This window comes from Fundulus heteroclitus, chromosome 17, assembly GCF_011125445.2.
Source record: "Fundulus heteroclitus isolate FHET01 chromosome 17, MU-UCD_Fhet_4.1, whole genome shotgun sequence".
NCBI lineage: Eukaryota > Metazoa > Chordata > Actinopteri > Cyprinodontiformes > Fundulidae > Fundulus > Fundulus heteroclitus.
Window position 1 is genome coordinate 1,451,353 of NC_046377.1, and position 22,622 is coordinate 1,473,974.

Here is a 22,622-nt window from a genome sequence, read left to right on the forward strand (position 1 = left end):
TTGCATCCAACCCACATTTAATCAGCAGAAAGTTTGCTTGTATAAAGGAGTGGGGCCATTTTTACTGTCTCTGATTAATCCTGTATGTAGCCAGCAGAATGTCTTCGGTCACCTCGTGACAGCAGCGAGCACAGACCCTAAAGGAGTGATTAACTGATTAATTACTGGGATCAGCTTTAGGATCACCAAGTTCAGAGAGCAAAAAAAAAATCCTTAAATAAACCCTTCTGCTGTTGTGTGTTTCAGGATTTGCTATTAGACAGCTTTGCTTTCACCAGAAATCCAATAAAGGTGTTTTAAATTAAATGAAGCTGAGCAGGCTGATTGTGGGGCCCAAATGAGGAAATACTATATTAACCTTTTTCCTAATAAAAAGTTGTGTCTATTCTTACATTTAAACCATTTAACTTTTTTCTGATATTCCATTTATTTGGCAACATGGACATCTGAGCAGCCAAACTTCTAGGTTGAAATCAGGCCTAAGAGTGTAAAATGTGGCTGCAAATCTGTCCTCTCATGTCTGAACAATATCAAAGCTTAAAATAATAAGTGAAGATGCTTATAATTATTTTCTGGAGAAGGACACCAATAAACTCTTCCACTGTGAAAACCATACAAACCGTTGCTGCTTCCATGCAAGCACCAGTCCTGCCACAGCACAGCTAGCTGCTGCAGGGAATTAGAAATGCGACATTTTGAAAACGTTCAAGTGACATTGCTATAAAACACTCGCATGGTAACCATTATAGGATTTTTTGCAACATTTCCGGGAAAGCTGAGAGTACCCAGTACCAAAGCTGGACTTTTTGCTACTCCAGTGTAGCCTATGGTGACAGGTGTAGGGAAGGTATGAACATAATCACAAGGTCTGACTGGAAAACTGGGAAACAGCTCTCTAGTTAGGCTCCTATATGGAGTTTCAAAGATTTGTCCTCATCAGTGGGTAACTGTCAGCTAGTTGTGACATTATCCCTGTTTATACAAATAATTTGGATCTGTGTTTTACTTTGTAAATTCTCTATTTTTTTATTTTTTTTTAGAAATTTCACCACATACATTTCAGTGTTTTGATTTCGGTCCTATGCAACAAACTTGGTCCGATTGTGAATGTGATGGCCGTGTCACCATAACATCCATTGGTAGCCTCATCAATCATGTGTCATGAGCTGCCAGGTTGCAGGTTGGTAGGTATCTTAAGAAGTTAAAGTAGTGACATCCTGCTTTTGACTTTTACATAGTAAGCACGGAACACGAGTAGTTAGTTTTAAGGAACTAAGAACCAGATTTTCCTCACAGCTCTCCCGTTTCCCAGTTCTCCTCTCATGCCGATACAGAGCTGCCTTTTTCTTGTAACTAGGGTGTTTTTTACTTTCCAAACATGTGTACAATGTGCTCTTATAAACAGAGGACGATGAAAGAAACACTCTTCTGATAGAAATGCCACATACTCCAGTAATATTTGTTTTTGAGCTAAGTGGTTGTTAGGAGTTTTCTGCTTCATTCAGATGGGAAAGTCTTTCTGTGGGTGGTGATCAGCCTTCCTCTGGTGAGGCCAGAGGGTGTGGGTTCTGTTGACCATTGCACACCAGGCTTTGCTGTACAAACCACAGCAGGAGATAAGTCACCAAGCGTTTATTTTTATTGCCGCAATCCCCCATTAGGCCGACAGCAAAATATGTCGAAACATTTATCCGCAGAGTGGTAACAGCGTCCCCTTAGGCAATTATTATTTTAGCTGTTACTAGATCCGTGGTGGTGTTTAGATAGCTTCTAATAACAGTGGCTTTGTTACACACGTCAGGTTATCTCTGCTTGTTATCTCAGTTTTACCACACACACAACCGGCTTTCTGGTGTTTATTCTCACTGGCTGTATATGGTTTGGTCATTTTAATTGAAACTTAGGTCAGTTCTGTTAGCCTCACATTGATTTTCAGATTTATTTTGGACTACAGAAAGGACTGGTTAAATCAATATTTCTGGCAGGTCATTAAAAACTGACTTACAGTGCCTTGAGAAGGTCTTTGCTCCCTTTTTAGGTAAAGACAACCCCAATAAATGCAAAATGCAGTTTTCATTCATTGCACCATGAACCTATTGATTGGTTGTGGCTAAAACTGCCATCAAACATTGGCGTTTCCTCAGGCTGTGGAGAAATTATTACCCACTCTTACCAGGACTTTAAAAAAAAAATCATCCATATTGGCGGGGTTTTGAGCGTGACTGGCATGTTTAAGGTAATGGCAAAACATATATATCAGATTTAACTCTGTACTTTGACCTGGCCCCTTGAAAACCTGTAGATTCTTTAGTCGTTTAGAGTTGGACATGCTGGTATGCTTATCTGAATCAGCGTTAGTCGCCAAGTTGGTTAACCAGGGCTTTAACAGCAGATCAGCGCTAGCCCCTCACACTACTGCAGTTACTTTATTCGTTTTAAGCCAGATGTGATGGGATATATGATGTTCTATACGAGTGGTTGACACTGTTCCTTCGAAGCTCGAGCATGCAAAATCACGCTGTGCATCTGGATTCAGCGCAATCTATGCAGCGCTGAAAATATAAACAAATCTGAAAGGTAAACAAAATAATAATAAACCAAGTCATTTTTTACCATTTTGCAACTCTGGTGAGATGATGTTCCACGTCCCTTTCTAGTTGGGCAGGTAGTGGTGAGCGTCTTTGTTACTCCTGCTGCATGTCAGCTGTTTGTGTGGCTGTGTTTTTGGGATCTGTTTATCTGATAGTGTAAGTGCCGTTGTTTTATGAGAGCTGCACCTGCTGTTTGTTCCTGGAGCATTGTTCCCCCGCTGGAGTTATCAGTTGCAGTTGAAGTCCTTTGCAACGGCTTCTGCTGGTTTCTGACCTGCCTTCTGGTCCTACCGTTTTTGAAAAGCAACTCTTTATGCGTTTCTTATTTTATGGACGCATGCCTGAGGACTGCAGCAATATATATATATATGTCTTGTACTTGTATAGTGCTTTATAAAGTCCGACCACCCCAAATGGGTGGTCACACACATTCACACCCTGACAGTGGGGAGCTATGTTTGTAGTCACAGCTGCCCTGTGGCAGACTGACAGAAGCAGGCTGCACAGCAACACATGCTTGGGCTAAATCCCATTGCACAAAATGTAAATAATTTAATGGCAATATATTTTGAACTCTGAAAGAGGTACATGTTACTCAGTTCTTTATCAGCAGGACTACTCTGACATAAAATATATTATATACCTTATTAAAAAATCTAAGATTTATGCATTTTTCCTGTAATCGGGTTAAATCAGTTGCATCTAAACCAAGTAATGTAAAAGAAATTATTGCTGTAATTTGGTTGTTAATGCGCTCTTTGAGACATGTTGATACTGTAGGCATGACATTTTTACCACCCTTCCATGTTTTCTTCGTTTGTGGGTAATGGCTCTTGGTGCTGTTCACTGAAGTCCTAAAGCCTAACAATGTTTTTGTGACCTCCTTCTGGTCTGATGCACATAGGTGGCTTTGTTTTTCAGCTGTTCTTAAAATTTCTTCAGCTCATGTCATGATGTCTTGCTTTTTGAGAACTGTTTGCCTACTTCAAGTAGTCAAGCAGGTTTGGTTTTAGCCACTTTTTGATTCTACAGGTCAGTCAGTAATCAGGCCTGAGGCCTAGTTCAAACAAACCAAAAATTTTTTTACAAATTACAGTCAATTCATAATTGCTTTCTCTAGATCGTAAGAGAAACTAATTATTTCCATCTGAAACGTTTTGATTACAGTAGATGACTTCAATCAGTAAAAGGATTCTAATTTTAATGTAGAAACAAAGCTGCTACATGCCTATTGGCTTGTTGTCTCCCAAACATTTAAAAAGGACACAGTTTATTGTGACTATCATCTATTCATCAGTTGGTTACTGCTGATGATTAGTTACTTTAAAAAGTAACTAGTTCGAGTTAATAGTATCCCAAAAAGTCTGCCTGGGGCATGGTTTGTTTTGACTGATCCGCAACGGCGATGGGGCGGAGAAGGCGCGTTCAGCTCAGCTCTTCTTTTATGTCGGGACAGCGGCAGGACCGGGTAAATACCTCTAGTTGCACTAAACTTTTTTACTCCATTGTGACACACTTGAAATCGGGGTCATTTCCGGGGACAGGTCATCCAAATCGGGGACTGTCCCCAGAAATTGGAGACATCTGGTCACCCTGTTTTTACCTGCTAAGAATAAGCTAAACGTGCAATCATTTGACAACACAAACAAAATAGACAAGCTATTGCTCACGTTTTCCATGTCAGCCTTATATAAAGAAAGACATTCTACTTCCTAATATTCTTCTTTGGTTGATTTTTTTTTTTTCCTTGGCCAAAATTTTTTTTAAAATCTATTCTCAGTAACAAACACTGGATTTACTCTCTCTTAAAACTCTCACAGCATTTACTCAGGTCTAATTAATGGTGCACCCAAGTCTGCCTTTGAATAGGTGCTGGATGTTTGTTGTCCTGTTTAATAAAAAATAAAATGTCAGCAAATAGCATGTTTCAAAAAAATCTTGGTGTTGTTCCCAACATCATGCATTTTATGAAAATTTTATTTGTCAGCACAAATCTAAAAAAAAACAAAAAAACATCTGCATCAACCCCTGATCAATTTTTGAGGCCAGATTTGTATCACTCTTGAATTGCAGTCAAAGGGTCTACAATGACCCATACACCGCACTTTGGATACTACTTGCTTACAACTAATGAAACATTTTCACAAAGTTTAACCATTACATCAGACCAATGAGACACTGTTTTTAATACAGAAAGATTGTGTTATTGCCATGATATGGCCTTCCTCATTATGGGGAACACTGCTGTCTTGAAATTTGTTTACCAGACAGTAAGTGATATCCATATTAAAAATGACAATTCACTAAATTGCAGGAAAGATATCACAATGTGTGTAATAAATCTAGATAATATAGGTTTACTCTCAGAAATTGAATATATGAAATAAATTAGGTTTTTTGTGACATTTCAATCTATGGAGGTGCAGCTGAAGGTAAATTTATGATAAAACACAACTTTCACTGTGTCTAGATTAGAGAGAACCTAGTATAAATGCTAACCTAAGCATCCGGTTCTTGAGTTTAAAACTCATTAAAGTTGAATGTTATATGATTTTCAGAAAAATATTTAAAAAAAACACATTAATAAGTCGTCATGGCCATGACGGTTTATTCAAACCTTCTTCTTATAGCTGTCCTTTCTTCACATCAGAGAACTTTGAGTTGATTCGAATGACTTGTGTTGTTTATTGTTCTACTGCAGTGCACTGTCCCCTGCAGCCTCCCGTTCCCGCTGCTGGCACAGCTTGGCCTCATCCAGCTGTTCCCAGATATCACTCTCCTTGATGTTTTCCCGCTCTCCTCCTTGTGTGCTGTGTCTTAATTAATAGCAGCGCCAGTGCTGACGTTTGGACTGCACCCTGGTATGCACTCAGTCAAAAAAAAATCTCACCTGCCCTTCCTTCCTTCCTTCCTTTACAGTCAAATAAAGTTGTTGACTCCTCTTGCACCGTGCATCAACTCTTTTTCTTCTGTACCTTATCAGCAACACAAAGCAGGAAATGTCCTTTTTTAACATTTAAGCTGGAGTGTTCTCAGATTATTCAGGATCCTACTTTCTGTGCTTTCGCCTATCATGGTTTTGTTGCTGCAATCTTTTAATTCTGCAAATGAACTCAGGATCATTGCTGTAAATTCGTCCCTCGGAGCTTGGACTCTAGTCTGAGTGACAGTAGGCACAGTAAACACCTGGGAAACAGCAGTGCAGCTGTTGTTAAACCTCAAACTGAAAGTGCGGAGAAAAGAGCAGAAGACTGTTTATGCTAGGTGCCCCTGGATTGGCATCAGAAGGTTGAGTAGGGGATGTCAGCTGGATGAGTTTACTCTTTAAACAACACGTGACTTCCCTCTGGGTCTGCCTGTTGTTGTATTTGAAAATAGCTCCTTACCAGCTCGGAGGGTTGTGATTTATGCCTTGGCAAGCTGGGATCTTCCGGACAGTGTTGCACGAAGCTGTGGCGAACCGCGCAAGCCGAAGCGCCGTGGAAAACTTAGTTAAGGCCGCAATCCATCCACGCCATCAAATCCAGACTCATTACGTCTGTCTGTCTTATATCCTAAGTATTACAGTAAAGCTACGTCTGTTTTATATTCTAAATATTACAGTAAAGCTACATTTTTAGAGTTTTCCGAATTCATTATGGTTTCCATAAAACTGGATACGAAGCAGGGAACGAGGAAAAAAGACACAGTTTAGAGGTTTTGTGATTAGAGAAGGTTGGTAGCAGCTGAGGGAAGGCAACGACTGTCAACAGTGAGTCGCTGTGACCTCCAATCTTTGTTTGTGTGAAAACACAAGGGAAGGTACGGGAAAAAAGCCTGTTGACCCTTGGGTCAATATTTTCTTACTTTGCTTGGATAGTTGTTCCTAGCATCACAGGTGCAGATCCAGGTCTGTGATTGTTTTCGCCATCTAAATTCACTAAGCTGAAAGGATTGACGGAATAATTCCACTCCATGGATCATGGGAGTGGGAATACAAAATGTATCCTTTTTCCGAACCCTATTAATGTCTGGGAAATGGGAAAGACATTTCACTTTTCCTCTTTGATTGAGAGGAATGTGGCAGACGTGGGCTTTCCAGGGCCGGCTCGCTGGAAGCCCAGCTGGTCTTTCTCTTCAGAAAAAGAACTATACATTGTTGGATTTGATTAGTGCTAATCTGTCCTGCTTAGATTCCTGTAAAAGCAAAACCACAGGGAAGCTGGACATAAGTAACACAACTCTAGTCCAACCTGGATTTGTACTTAATTTTGACATTTAATCATACTGTGTTTATTTAAACTCAATCTATTTGACTCAACCTGAGGTTGTGTTGGGTGTGAAAACATTGTACATGGTTAACCATGTACAATGGCTCTCATGTTTTTGCTTTTTGACAAAATGAGACCTTGCGCCCTTAAAATCACATACATAGGGTACTTTTTGCTATATTGTCAAAAGTATTCAAAATGATGAATTTAGGTATTCCAATCACTTCCATGGCCACAGGGGTATAACATCCAGCACTGTTTCTACAAACCTTTGTGAAATAATGGATTGCTCTCAGGTGGTGTTCCAGGTGTAGCAAACTCCAGCACAGCACTGTGATGGGATACCTCCTAAGTATTTCAAAGTCAACTGGAAGTGATAGTGGACACTATTCACTCTGCCATGAAGGCTGTAGCGTCAGGGGTCACTAACTTTCTACACAGTCAATGGCTGCAGACCTTCAAACCTCATGGAGCTTAAAGATCACCTTTAGAACAGTGCATAGAGAGCTAAAGCTGCATCCACACCTTTCAACATGCAAAGTGTTGGATACTGTGGTGAAAAGCACACTGATACAGGATTATTGGAGCAGATAAACTGCATCCTTCTCTGGCAATGTCTGCGTTCTGCAGATGCTATGTCAGCACCACTTTCCTGACTGAATAAGCGAATTGCGCATTACATTTGCACATGCGCGATTCATACGAGTTCGAAAGTTTTGGCCACCAAAGAACCCCCCCTATCACTGTATTGTGTGTGGAGTGAAGGTAGCGGACGTGAACATAAAGCTCACAGGCATTGGTTTTAAGGTTTTAAGCCTTAATATACATGCATACAGTGACCGGTGCACTTTGTGCCATGTTCAATTGCTATTATAGAATTTATGTGCTTCAACGGTGGCCGAAAAAACACATTGCAAGACTCCACTGAGTTCACCCGAAGATGGTTGTAAAACTCCGGTCGCTCCTCACAATTTCCCGACAGAAAAGACAGATCCAGATGGATCCACTGTCATCCATCCATCCATTTTCCAAACCGCTTAATCCCTCATGGGGTCGTGGGGGGTGCTGGTGCCTATCTCCAGCGTTCACCGGGCGAGAGGCGAGTACACCCTGGACAGGTCGCCAGTCTGTCGCAGGGCGGATCCACTGTCACTTTTATTATATATATATTTTTTTCATTTTAAATTATTCAAATGCATCCAGGAATAGCAGAGAAAAGTTGATGAATATTGTAGATGTCAAAATTAGCAGCACCATAAACCGTCATATCACTTCACTCACGTTAATGTGGCCAAAACAACACTTCATTCAACAATCCATCTCTTAACTTGCTCTTTCTCAGTCCTAGTGCGGCTCGCATCTCCATCCAAATCAGCGTTTTAAGCACTTAACTAAGCTTAACTTTAGTAACCCAGCTTAAGACAGAGACAGTGTCCCTGCAAAAGACAGACGGTGTCTTTTGACAGTCGGTGTCTCGAAGAGGATCATAGTTCTCTTAATTGTAACTCGCTTTTTGTATTAAGGTTAAGGTTTCGGTGCAGAGGGTTTTGTGTTCTGAGACTGTTTTTCAGGAGTTGAGCTCACCCTCTTCACTCCAGTGGAAGGAACTCTGAATACTTCCCCATATCAGGACATGTTGGACCCTCGCTGCTGTCTACTTTGTTTGAACAGTTTGGGGACGGCCTTATCCTGCTCCAACATGACTGCACACAAGTGCACAAAGCAGGGTCCATAAAGACACAGAGCTCGGCGTTTATGTGGAAGAACTTGACTGGCCAGTCCAGAGCTCTGACCTGGACTCAGTGCAACCCTTTTTGGATGAATTAGAGCGGAGACTCTAAACCAGGGCTTCTTGTCCAACATCAGTGTCCGACCTTACTAGTGCTCTTCTGAAAGAATGGTAAACAGTTCCTATAAAAGTATTCTTAAACCTTGTGGCAAGCCCTGCCAGAAAAAGTGAACATTTTGTACCAGCAAAGGTTGGGCTGGTATCCTATTAAGCCATGTGGATGGATGTCTATTTCATCTGTGTATGAAGGCACATTAGTTAATACTTTAGGCAGTATCATGCAGGTTTTCTGACACCAGTAAGCACCAAAACTATAAAAAAAATTGTAAAATAGGGGTAGACATTATAAGCTAAATTAATATTATTAAGGACGTACATTTATATTTAAAATATCCTGTACAGCCCTGCTGATTGGGTATGTCTCTGAGCCAAATGGATAAAACGTTGGTTTATAGCTGAACACATGGAGAATGTACATGTGTAGAAGTGCTCCATCCATCCATCCATCCATCCATCCATCCATCCATCCATCCATCCATCCATCCATCCATCCATCCATCCATCCATCCATCCATCCAGCTATACAGCACGTATCCTTTATTGATTTCAAAACAAATCCAAATTAATCTAAACCTGGATTTACAGTGGAAATTTTGTTTCTCATGATTAAGCAAACCAAAAAAATACAGAGCCATGATTTTTGTGTACCGTTACACCCTTAATATCATAGACTGTCTATTTCTTAATCTTCGAAATTCAAAATAAGGTTTTGTGATTAAGCAAAGCCTTGACCAACAGAGACTACCACTAACTGTCTCCTTTACTCCTCCATTAACAGCTTGTTTTCGTCAGAAAAGCCTCTGCCCTGGAACCTTCCATCCTCTAGGACTAACTTGTGTTTTCCAGACAGCTGGCTGCCGCATGGAAATGCACAGGAACAGACTCTAATAGAAGACATATGAGCTCAAATTCCACAACACTAATTACCAAGACACATTAGGTAGCTTTTACTACACGCATACTTTAACGCAAAGGCATGTGCTGCTGTTTTGGTGTGGGTGTTATCCTTGCGGGTTACTATGACAACTTGTAAATGTCTTTTTTGGAGGTGTATACTGGAACTACCGTATGAGTCATGAACATTCCCTTTACGGTAGCTCTGACATATTGCTTTGAGCTTAGGAACATATCACTCTTCTCTTACAAAAGTCTCCTTCCTGAGAATTGTACTGTTCCTATATTTTGAACAGTTAAAACTATTGACTGATGCCTAATATTTGCAAAACTGTGCACTTTTCTTAGAACTATTAGAGTTTTAAAATTTCCCTTATAATATGACGGAACCAAAATTTATAGAAGCAAGTCCTTCTGTCAGGTGTATGAACTGAATAACTTTAAGCGGAGTTTTATCATAAACATTACTTGTCTCTTGAAGCCCTCTTAATCCGCAGGCGGTGTTTGATGTGGGATAGCCGTCTTTGGTGTAGCTGCCGACGGACACTTGAAAAGGCTTCTGGGTCAGGGTTCCCCTGCTCTCGCCGTCTGCCTTAACCATCACGCCTCATGTCTCCCCCTTGATGTGGCAGGTTTGAGAGGCCATAGTAAAAATTAAGAGATCATAAAGGCAAGATGGATGCACCATGTGTTTTGGTTTTTGCAGCATGCGCTATCGTCCTACAGGTTTTACTCTCAATGCACTGCAAGCGCTGAAGTATTCTTTATGAGCTTACCAGTTGATATTTTAGGTTTTGATTTAAATTTGGTCCACTGTGTATGCCCGTGATAACTTTTCTTTTGTGTAAATTTGATATAATGAAAATTGCTATTAATGTAGTTTGGATTCAAGAATATCATTAAAATTAATTCATCATTTCATGACGTTCATTTTTAGTTTCAAACATATTTAGAGGGTTTTGAATCACTTTTTCTCTAGCCAACATTGACATTGCTTCTCTTTCCTACTGCCTGGGTCCCAATTACATGACCAAATATGCAAATTAGGTTATGATGTTATCTAATGACTTCCAGCCACTTTTAGGACAGCCAACAGTGACTTTTCCTTGCTGAGGAGTGTGCAACAGTGTTTAGATTTAAAGAGACAGCACCAAAACAAGTTGCTCTCAGACGCACCTCAGAACAGGGGTGAAAAGGGGGAATGTGGGGGTAAATTAATAAGGAATTCAGACCAAAGCATTGCATTTCCACCCTATGTTGACCACAATTGAATGATTTCAAAGCAAAAAGGAAGAACTGAAAAGCATGATATGTCCCCTTTAAGCTGTACAGAGCAAGATTTTTTAGACTTCTGATTTAAATTTCAAGGATAGTTCTTGAGCTGTTGCCCTATTGTGTTGATGGAGTTGGGTGATAAAGATGTTGACAACAACTGTTTACCTGATAACTTGCTGGAAACTCAGTCAAAAACAAAAAAAACATGACTGAATGAAAGCATGGTAAGTGTACCACAACTGGCTAACCATCAACAGCACTACAGCTGACATTTGCTCTGGAGTGTCCTGTCAGTTCACTACTTAAAGGCATACTATGCAACATTTTTCAGTTAATTAATCTGTTCCATACCGTTTTGGATGATTAAATGAGTAATTTCAGGTCGAACAAAGGTTTTCTCGGCCGCCCTGGTGGTCTGTGGGGGAAATACCGTACTTGCAATTGCAGGAGCCCTCGGCTCAGAAGTCTCGTGCAAGACCGCGAGAGTCGGTCTTGCTTTACGCCGAGAACTCCATGTGTTTTTGCCCTGCCATTCACTATATGCACGCGCGAAAGCAACAACAAAGAACCACGTGTTAATGTCAAATAAACATGCAAGCATATCGAGTTTTATTATTATTATTATTTATTTATTTTTTTTTTTTTTTTTGAATGTTGGCGAGGCGGTACCGCGGCGTCGCCTCGCCGCGGTACCGCCTCGCCAAGGTAGAGCTGCGGGAAACCCTGATGTTCATACTTTTACTGTGTTAGTCATTGTTTGTACTGCCGTTTTTTCCACTTTTTGTTGCGTTCGCCTGTCTGCTAAGCTCAAAACAACCGCGCCTGGCTTGATGGAGAAACCAGAACAGCTGAGCATCTTTACGACACTGCACTTTTACTTTCGCCCTCTGGGGGGAGCCTCGCTGGAAAATCAACCCCGGTTGCATAGTATACCTTTAAGTGCCACTTTTACCCGGTTTTAACTCAATATCTAAAATACTCAGACTAATCAAACCTGAACAGTATAATTTCTTTAAAATGGTTTAAATTGGATAAAACCTTTGTTTAATTTGTGAAAACGCATAAATTGAGCAGTTCAGTTTTGCATCGTCATGAGGACTAAAAAGCTTAAATACCAATATGGATTCTTTAAAGCTAGACTGCGACATTCTACATAGAACAACAAGAGAGGACTACAGATGTCCTCAATAAATTAAAATATGTGTTCTGATGAGAGTTGATTGTCAGATTAGAAGTACCTTTTGAAAACAATATTTCATATACTTTTCATTAAGCCCAAATTTATGTGTTAATTTTTTTTTCTTTCATTGGTCTAATGTAATATTCTAATCTTAAATGTTAGCTGTAAGGGGAAAAAAATCACCATGGACTAAATGCTCAAAAGCATCAGTCTATTTTTTTTTAATGAATCTATAATGTGCTTCACTTAGTGAATTCAGTTGGGATGGTATACTAATTTATCAAATACGAGAGAATAATATTTTATTTTCCCCCAAAAAATGTGAATTTTTTTTTGACACGTCTGCTCTTAAAATAAATATTGTATATTATCTCATATTCTTTGTCTGTTTTCACCCCTATCCCAAAGACCATGAAAGTTATTAAGTTTAAAAAGTTGTTCCATTTTTTTGCCTTGGTTTAGATTTAGACTGTGGTAATGTTTGCTATGAAAACCGTTTAGCAGGCTACGACCATTACATGGTACAGTGATTTCCCAACAACCCACCCTTTGCTTGACTCACATACAGCAAATTGTGCAAAAACAGTCAACAACAGGGGTCCCTGGTGAATGGGTTTCTCTGAAGTATTCTTTCCACGGGTGCCGTCGAAGTACTGATCGTCAGCCACATTTACTGAAATCTGTTTAAAAAGAAAACCCAGACTGCCGAAGTAGCCTACCATATAAATAGCTTTTTTAGCATGTGACTTCTTAACATCTTTGCCACATTGGATGCCTTTGACAGGTTTTCCTTCTCGGAACAAAAGGCTGAGGGGCGCACATGCAGCTCAGATGAAAGCAGAACGGCCGCATCTGAGGGTCTGTGGAGGCCTCGGCTCACCAAGGTTCTTGAAATACCGAAACACATTTTGTTGAACAGTCTCATTAAATATATCAGTTTTCTGGGAAGTAATGACCGTTCCCATAAAAATGACTCCCTTTAGTCTGAGGGGAACGATAAAGCTATAATGTACATGAGCGGCACAGAATACTTTCTTGCAGGTCTGTTTTGTGGCTTGAAGCTTAAGCTTGGAAAACTGTTTAAATGCCAGTTCCAATAAAGCGGTTAATCAATACGGAAATAGTTGTAGAGGAGTTATACTTGTAGTTTTTAGTGGGATCCCCTTCATGTCGTGTTCCTTGTTGGTTTGAAAGGACTACTACTATTACTGCAAGTGGCCTTAAATGGAAGAAACTGTCAAAGGAACTACTATATTTAAATGAATGGAAAAGGAAGGGATGCTGTGACTGACAAGCACAACAGAGTGTCTGGCTTGAAAGAATGTTTTCTGGCAGCTCTGCGGATGATGATAAACACTCATAAGGTCCCGATGAAGTTCCTGTAAAGATAGCCAGCTTTTTCGCCCTGATTTATTACTGAAACAGATATTTTTTGTGGTCAGCAAAAACAACAGCGTCGGGGCACGTCTCCGTCCGACGGTTGTGTTTGATCAGACGCAGAGGATGTGGTCGTCTCACCTCGGCATTTCTGCCGTCATTGACAGGCTGATGGGAATGACTGGAAGGAACGTCTCCAGACAGAGTGGGCGGCTCCTGCCCCCTCCGCCTAAAACACACTCTCCGTGAAACAGACAGAGATCCGCTCTGCTATGCTCTTCTCAGATACGTGTTGAACGTCAGGCTTGTTATCATGCGTCATGTGACGCACGTTACTCCTCTAAAGGTTGTAAACGTGTGATGAACCTTGCTGTTGTTAAAACTGAGAAAAAAACAGATGCTGTATAGTAATAATAATAATGTTATAATAATTTAGTTCCAGCTGATAGTCGAAATCCAGATATCTTTCTTATGCATGTTCCATGTCAGACGTTTACATGCAGGCATCAAGGGCATGGCATTTAAATTAATTTGGGACTGTTATTCCAATATAGAACCATCAACAAAAATGTGAGCACAAGTTTGAATTTAAAGTAGTTTTATTTCCAAGGAGAAAAATGCTGCATGTTTATCTAAACTATATTGTTGTTTTTTGACAGCCAGAGGTGGAAAAATACACTCCATGCTAATTCAAAGCAGTGAAAAAGTCTTACAGTCCTGCACCAATTTAGGAAGCTCCAAATCACATGACCATTTTAGCTTCATTAAGTGGCTATCGTCATGATTCCTACTGCTCATTCTCATTTTGATATGACACGTTTTTTTTCTGCTAGATACCAAAAGGAGGAGGCTTCCTCGATATTTATGATTGTTGTTGATAAGCAGTAAATGTTGCTCCATCCACACAACAGGGCAATTCAAGAATCGCTTCATCTCTTACTTCAAAATAAGAGTCTGAAACATATATACAGTATCTCAAGTTAATTCAAATTCAAATATACTTTATTGATCTCAAAAGGAAATTAAATGTTGTTGTAACTCCTATTGATCCAAATTCTACAAAGAGTTATTGTATATAGTGATGGCTGTTGGCAGGGAAGAGCTCTTGTAGCGGTCTGTATTACAACGAATTTGAAGAAGCCGCTGACCGAAGCCGCTTTTTCCCAAGACAATCTCCTGATGAGGAAGGTCAGGGTTGTCCATAATTTTCTTGGTTTTATAAAGAATCCTTTGAATTATCATCTCCAGAGGTTCCACAGCCATCCCTTGAACAGAACCAGCCTTCTTTATCAGGTTGTTGAGCCTTTTTAGGTCTCTGGCTCTGAAGCTGTGCCCCAACAGATGATGGCAGAGGAGATGATGCTCTCACCAACAGACTTATAGAAGATCTGCAGCATCTTGCTGCAAACCTTGAAGGACCTTAGCTTCCTCAAGACGTACAGTCTGATCTGTCCCTTCTTATAGACAGCTTCACTGTTGAGTCTCCAGTCCAATCTGTTGTCCAGATGAACACCGATGTATTTATATTCCTCAACCACCTCCACTTCTTCTCACATGATGGAAATAGGGTTTGATCTAACCCTGTTTCTCCTGAAATCTCCAATCATCTCTTTTGTTTTGTTCACATTCAAGATGAGATGATTCTTCCCACACTATGCCACAAAGTGGCCCACCAGCTCTCTGTACTCAGCTTCTTGTCTATCTGAGTATTGTATTGTGTAGATGACAGAAGTTGGACTTGTACTGGAAGTCTGAAATGTACAGAGTAAAGCACACACATCTTGATATGTGATGCTCATAATAAAAGATGTACCCTTTCTTCTCTACATAATATCACATGTTGAACATGTTGATACTGCAGATTGACTTCACCTTGGGGTGTAATAGTTCAGAAGCCGACGGCATGAAAATTCTGCCAACAACAGGATAGGTTTTAAAAGGTTTATTGAAATATTGGTGTTGCTGGAACAGGAACTGACTGGAGCGCACTCAGGAACTTCTGCAAGGACAAGAACAAGGTTAGCTGCCGAGACCAACTCAGTGTGATGTAATGTGCACTGAATAAAGGCCACTAACCTTTTTAGAAGCTGGGAGGTTGCATTGGTTCTGTTGGGTGGGTCCAAGGACTCTGCTTAAATGATCTGAATCACTGAATAAATGATCCGCTTCAGGCAGATTAGGTGTGGGGCAGAGACAGAAAGGGAATCTGTTGTCCAGGCTTGGGTCATTCACAATAAGGCACACATCAGGCAGAGGTTTCTCTAAAATACACGGCTGTGCTATTTTTGATGCTCATTCCATGTCAATCTAGAGCAGAGCGGATCGTTCAGGCAGGAAGTCAGTTGATTAAAAGCGAAGTGGATTCACCCAAGTTCAAAAATAAAAGACTACATGTGTAGACTTTGGACTTTGGATTTTACTGTGAAACATTAACACATAACCTGGGGTTTCAGCACTAAGCCACCAGTTGATCTCACTTAATACTTGACTCCATGGACGACGAAACGTTTACCTTGGAGGTAGAAAATCACACCATTTTATATGATACCACACAACCCTTTTATAAAGACATTAGAAAAAGGGCAGGTACGCAAGACGTGGGTAGTAATGGCCCAATAACCACTTCACTGGTTTATCGTTCTATTTAAAGCTTACAAGTACAGTACACTACTATCGAGCGATGACGCCATCTTTGCCTGATCTGAGTCCAACCACACACTGGCAGTCCGCAGAAAGTGCGGCGCTCTCATGACGCTTTCGCATTCAGTGGAACCCCGGGGTCAGAGACAGGGAACAGGATCAAGGAAGAATCATTACACAAGGAGAAGCATTGTGGTTATGTTGCTCCAATGCTGGTTTTCTGAAGTCGCATGGCTATTTGTTCTTTAAGTGGAGATTATCAGTTCCTTCCATATACTACATCTCACAAGTATACAGGTCTTAGAGATTTCAAGAATATTTCTCAATGCACCCTTCCATCCTTTCTGGATTCTTGCACTTAAAAAGCAACAATAGAGAAATTTAGAACATCACAATGCGTTGACTGCTTGTCGTCCAGGCCCATGTGGTCACAATTTGTTAGTGTAATTTGCTCTCACTCCCTCAAGCACCTCACAGCAGCATGCAGTGTGAAGCCCAGAGCACTGGCAGGGAGGGTGTGCATGAAATGATAGCACGCTTCCTTCCTTTTTGGAAAGTCTGTTCTTATATTTCCTCTCTCAATTTGGTCTGGCGCCTCTGGCTTGAGCATGTTTTGCTGCTTAGTTGAGATCTTCTATTCTTAGGTTTCTTATACACTTGTCATACTACTGCTTATCTTACCTTCCTTTCAGTTAAGGAAAAAGACTTGATGCCTTAGAGAAATGGCTCTCCAGCACTGCCTTCCTAAGCATTTAACACTGTAGCTATCACACTTATGGTCCACACAAAAGACAGTCTGTCACCGCTACTTTTATTCTGCTGCTCCCGTGCACCATCCATTCCACACCTCTGCCCCACTGCTACAGAATCCATACAACTATGACTCAAATATTGCTGCAATGACCCAATTAAAGCATTATCTACTCTCACACGCTATGCTATGCAAATATTTTACTCAACTCGGCATGCTGGATGCTTAAAAAGAAAATTAAATTGATACCATGACTTTGTTTTTTATTAATTTGGCAAGTAATTGTTTGTCCACTTGGGAGTACTCAAACAGCATTTCAATATAATTTATCTAATGGGTAGTTAACATGGAAAAAATAAATAAAAGAGGAAGGTGGCAAAAGTTACAAACCCTGTCTTGACATAGCAGAACATTGTGAATTCAACCCATTGATCCCAGTGCATATGCACTAATCAGAACAGGAGCACATCAAAAGCAACACATACCTCAAATACATGGTATGAGTTGATGTTGGAAAACATGTCTGTTATTTCCTCATAATTAGATCCACGAAAGATGCGTTTCAATACAGCAGCATTGAGAGAGTGTATGAAAAGCATTAAAAGCTCATCTGTTTTGCTTTTGTTTGCAGGTCTGCCCTGTTCCGTACGCCTCAGGGAAAAGTATAACATTTATATCCTAAAGTTGTAACAACTCAGTCATTTTGAATGGTAGTTTAAGTACATGTAGTGAACTTGTTCTAAAAGCCTGATGGTAGCTGAGTATGGAAGCATGACAACTGATGTCAAACAGGGGTGGGAATAATAATAACAAAAATCCCCTCTTTAGAGGATTTCCCATTTTACAAGTTTATCAGATTAAAGTGGGGTGTGTAACCACATGGAGGTTTGCAGTAATCATCAGTCTATGCTTCATCCACTTTAACTCTGCAAACTATGAGAAATAGCTTGTTTGTGGCCTGTCAAAACCCGTCCCAATGACATGCGGTCTTCCAGCCAGCTTCCCAGAACCTCATTCTATAGCATAACATGTCATCATTCCCCAAACCTCTCCCAGTGACCGTCAGCGTTAGGTTTAGCGGCATGGCCTGAAAGCCAGTCCCTTCCTGGACAACCCCAATTGTCCAGAATGAGAAATACGTTTCCGCTTTTGATTGTGTTACTATGTGGGGTTAACCACATGTATGTTTTCCAGGATATTTAAAGGACTGAATTAAGCTATGAATCTCCTCAAATCCTTTGTCTGACAACCATCTGTGACATGTGACCTCCCTTTCCAGGATCTTAAGCCAGAATTAATTTTGCTTCCCTGTTGGAACACTGGAAGTCCATGGACATGTTTTGATGAGGTTGGGGTTGGCCAGTTGTTGTTCCTATTTAGCCCAAATTTATAAACTGAAAAGTGAGCATTGTTTAGACCATGTAGCCTGTCGAAATGTAGCCTAAACATAGATGTTGAAAGTCAGACTGTTTTAGAAAATTTGCTGTGGTCAGAATTTCACTCTAGCAACTGCTTTTAACCCACACATATATATACTCTGATGTCTTCTTGTAAATGTTTTTGTCCTACACTTTACAATTACATAATATATTTTTAGACCAAACGCAGTGCCATCTTGTCTATGTTCTTTCAATTAAATTTAGCATTGGAGGGAGCCGTGTAATGCTTAGTTTGCAACACTAAATAAACCTACTACTGAGTGTTTTATTTCGACACACCAAGTACAGAAAGTTGTAGAAGTATGCACCATAGTACAAATCAATTATTAATAATTATTAACAAATAACTAATTTGGTTAGATTTCTTTGTATGTGTCAATTACTTGGGCTATTAATAACATCTGGTGTAAATTTCACGTTAGACATATATCTTTACTAAAGAAAATAACGATGTGTTTGGGATTGGTACGGCCTGCCAATTTTTGTGGGGCCTGCCAATTTTTGTGGGGCATACAAAAAGCATGCCCCACACATGCACACATACCCCTGCTTGTAAGTGCAATATATATGATGAGGATTTGTGCAATTGCTTTCTGTCTTAAACCGGTTTATTCTTATTTTATTGTTGTTTAATCTCTTACTTATTTTACATACTTTGGTATTATTTTGATTTATTGCTTGTTAAAATCTTGGTCCGGGAACCAACACAGTTTTGTTGTAATACTGACAACAGTGTGCATAGCTAATATTGACACATACTACACTGTAAAGATGTTGTTGTTTTTTTGGTAACTTTTGCAAAAGTGTTTACTCTATTGCTACTGTAATATAATTTACAGGAAAAAATGTCAGTACTGTAAGGTACAGTACTTTTCCTTTAATTTCCTTTACAGTACTTGTTCTATGTGAAAAGGTGTTTATATTGATATGTACTATTTTTTAAAAGATTGATTAGCCTGCAACATTAATAAAACATCAGGTTGTTAACTGTTAGTTTAGCAGGAGCTAAAATATGTCTTTAGTCAAGTTTTATGTTATTTTCCACCCACAAAAATAAGTACGCCCTACGATAGACTGGCTACCTGTCCAGGGTGTACCCTCCCTCTCGCCCATTGACAGCTGGAGATAGGCACCAGCACCGCTCGCGACCCCGCAAGTGATAGACGTGTTAGAAAATGGATGGATGAAAAAATAAGTACTTCACATTAACATTTTGATAAGCCAATAAGATTTTAACAGAAGTTCTAAAATTCCATCACTGTTGCAAAATCCACCATTAGCCTTGGTGGTTAGCATTAGCTGCATTTAGCAATAGCTACTAATTAAAAAAAAAATCACCAATAAAAATTATTGTATTGAAAGGTAGCTAAAGGCTGCATTGCTGTTCCTGAAATTCGTTTCACACATTCTTTATACTCAAGTAGGAAGCAAAAGCCTAAATATATCACTGTGATATGCACAGCTGGCCTCTAGCGCCCCCAGGAGGCCAAACCGCATTGCTTTAGCTTCAAATGTGGAATTTAAGCAGGCTAACAAAGTAATGTCAAAGTAAGTAGACCCAGGAAAAACTTGATGCTCTTTATACTCATTTTGTCCTGATGTTCCTGTCTGTAGATCACAACCCCTTCGTTCCCAGTGGTAGTCAAGATGGGACATGCTCATGCTGGCATGGGAAAGGTGAGTTCTTTGAAATAGAACATTTATATGGATTTGTTATTCTTATATTTGTTAGGATTTGTTATGACCTTATATGAAATCCCACAGAACGTTTACATCTTACAGGGTCAGAACATCCAAAATACATCCGTTTCCCATTGAGTCGGAAACTAGAACATTATTTTTGAGATACTAACTGGCAACAAGGCATACATCTTAAGAGACATCATGTATGAGAATTAAAAAAAAACACTTTTGAAGGAAATATTCTGTATTTTTAGCTCTTCTGACTTGAAGTCTTTTAAACTAACTAGATTTCCAGACAAGAAATGGGTTCAATTACACCGAGGTAAATCAAACATATTTTTACAGACGCCTTGGTGAGTCTTAGATTCAGACAGGAAACTGAATCAGAAATCAGACGTATGCGGTACAAATTTCCTCTGCCTCTCAGTGGACTTTAAACAAACCCTTGTTCTCGTCTTTTTCCAGTTCGACTGACTAAAACATTCAAAGATGACTGCAGAAAAAAACTGTTATGTCTACTGGTTACATAACACCCCTGAAGAACAATACGCAAGTCCTTTATAATAGAAAAAAAAACATTGTCATTAGAGTTTATTATTGTTTTTTATTCTTGAGAAGTAATGGAGTTACCAAATAGCTGTGACCAAATACAAGTTAACAGAAAGTTCTTTTTTTAAATTAGATTCCACTTTTAAACCTTTTTCCTGCTTCTGTCTGGAGGATTACAGTTAGAATCGAGATACCGTAGAAATTTCCAGACAGCTCAAGGGCCTCTAAAATGTCCTTGTTGTGCAGGACATTTTTTTTTTTTCATTAGGTTCTAAAGTGCTAGGAGGTCCTACTGCTGAGTCATGATTAAGTCATGGAGATACAAAGAAATTAGTTTGTATGCCCATGTAATTTACTACTTGGGTCTCAAGCTAATTTGTGGGACTAAATTACTTTCTTTACTGCTACAAATCTTGGTTTTAACAAGTATATTCTTGTTTTTTTCTCAAAGTAACACTGTTTATTAGAACCACTTCAAAGTTGCCCACCGTGCTTTTGAAACCCTTTACAGTTTTTTGGGGCATTCTCGCTCATGCTCAGTTTTCTTCTTGTTTGTTATGCTAGTGTTGTTTCTACAATGCCATCTCTAACAAGACTTTTTTGTTCCATGCAGAAAATTCATACTCTGTCGTTTGGGATTTGTTTGCCCTAGAAACCACTGAAAGCATCCACAATCTATAGGTTTTTCATGTTGATGTTTTTGTCTTTCCTTTCTCTATGGTGCAACTTTAAACCCTATTTTTGAAACCTACCAACAGCGAAAACAACAAGAGTGTCATAATAACAGAACAACACATTTAGACTTGTGGACTGTGGATGGCCAGGGGACCCATGGATGACAAAAACATGGCAGAAAATGCAATTTTGAAGAATGTACTGCTAAATAAAAAAATCACTAACATTTAGGAAACTTAATTTTTGATTAAAACCCAAATTGGTAACTTAAGTTGGTCGAGGGACCCTTTAAGAGGACAGAAGACCAGAAGGTATATTGGGAGTGCAGCCGGGTTATGTGGTCATTATCTTTATAGCTTACCCTTAAAGGAGCAATAAGCAAATTCTCAACACTAGGTGGGGCTTTTGTCACTGTGTGTAGACCAAAACAAGATATGTATCAAGCCACGCCTCTCTCTACCTCTGCTGCAGCTGCAACCAGCCATTTCTTTCTCCTCCCAATATCACCTGTCGCCTCGTATGCGCATATTTGCAAAGGATAAACACACAGCAAAACAGCTATTTCCTTTCGGAGGATAATAATAATAATAATAATAATAATAATAATAATAATAATATATGGGTTTTTACTAAATAATAATAATTTTATTTTATTTTATTTTATTTGTGATGCACTTTACATTTTCAACAAATCTCAAAGTGCTACAGTCAAAAGAAAATATATAATAAAATAAGAAATATATTAAAATGTAATTAAAATACACAAGTAAAAGTTCTGAGGCAATTACATGCAAGAAAACCAGAAGCAAAACAAAGCATATAAAGGAGACCATTAAAATGTCTAGTGAAGAAGTAAGTAACTCATAACTTTACTATGCTGTTAGCAAGAGAGCGTTTTGTGCCGCTGGGTGCGCTCTCCGCCATTTTTTGCCTAAGCAACACTGGCATTTTATGGGCAGGGAGGGGCTAAGCCCTGAGTGGGAGCTTTTCACATGCACGTACATGCACGCAGAGCCGGCCCAGCTTTGTAAACAAGACACTGGATAACAACACAGAGAGATGGTGTGTGACGTCATACCGTAGTCCATCTAAAACGATACCTTTAGTTCTTCACATCACTTTGTTTTTTGGTTCTTTCTGTCTAAAATAATGAAATTTCGCTTATTGCTCCTTTAAGTTACACAAAATACAATTAATCAACATTATGTACCCTATTCATGCTGTAGGAATGCTTGTGACACTATCGGATGATTGCAGAGGAAAATAAAAACAAACCCTAGTTATGTTCTCTAGCAGGAAGCTAAATAGCAGCAAATGTTAGCAAGTTCAACACATTATTTAAGAACTTTTTTTCACATTTCGTGCAATGAGTGAACCGGAAAACACAAACATTAATGTCCCATCAGTGTTTAAAACCCCTATGGAAATAAAGTTTGTTAAACCTTTAACACAACCCAAGCTCGGATTAG

The 22,622-nt window shown here is 39.5% G+C and overlaps 1 protein-coding gene across 1 annotated transcript in view; it reads left to right on the top strand.

Moving 5' to 3' along the window:
- LOC105929825 (synapsin-3) overlaps window positions 1-22,622 on the top strand; it is a 172,494-nt gene that overhangs the window by 123,694 nt on the left and 26,178 nt on the right. The window contains exon 7 of the mRNA XM_012867739.3: window positions 19,861-19,923. Within this exon, the coding sequence (XP_012723193.2) occupies window positions 19,861-19,923 (63 nt within the window). The remainder of the gene's footprint in view (window positions 1-19,860; window positions 19,924-22,622) is intronic.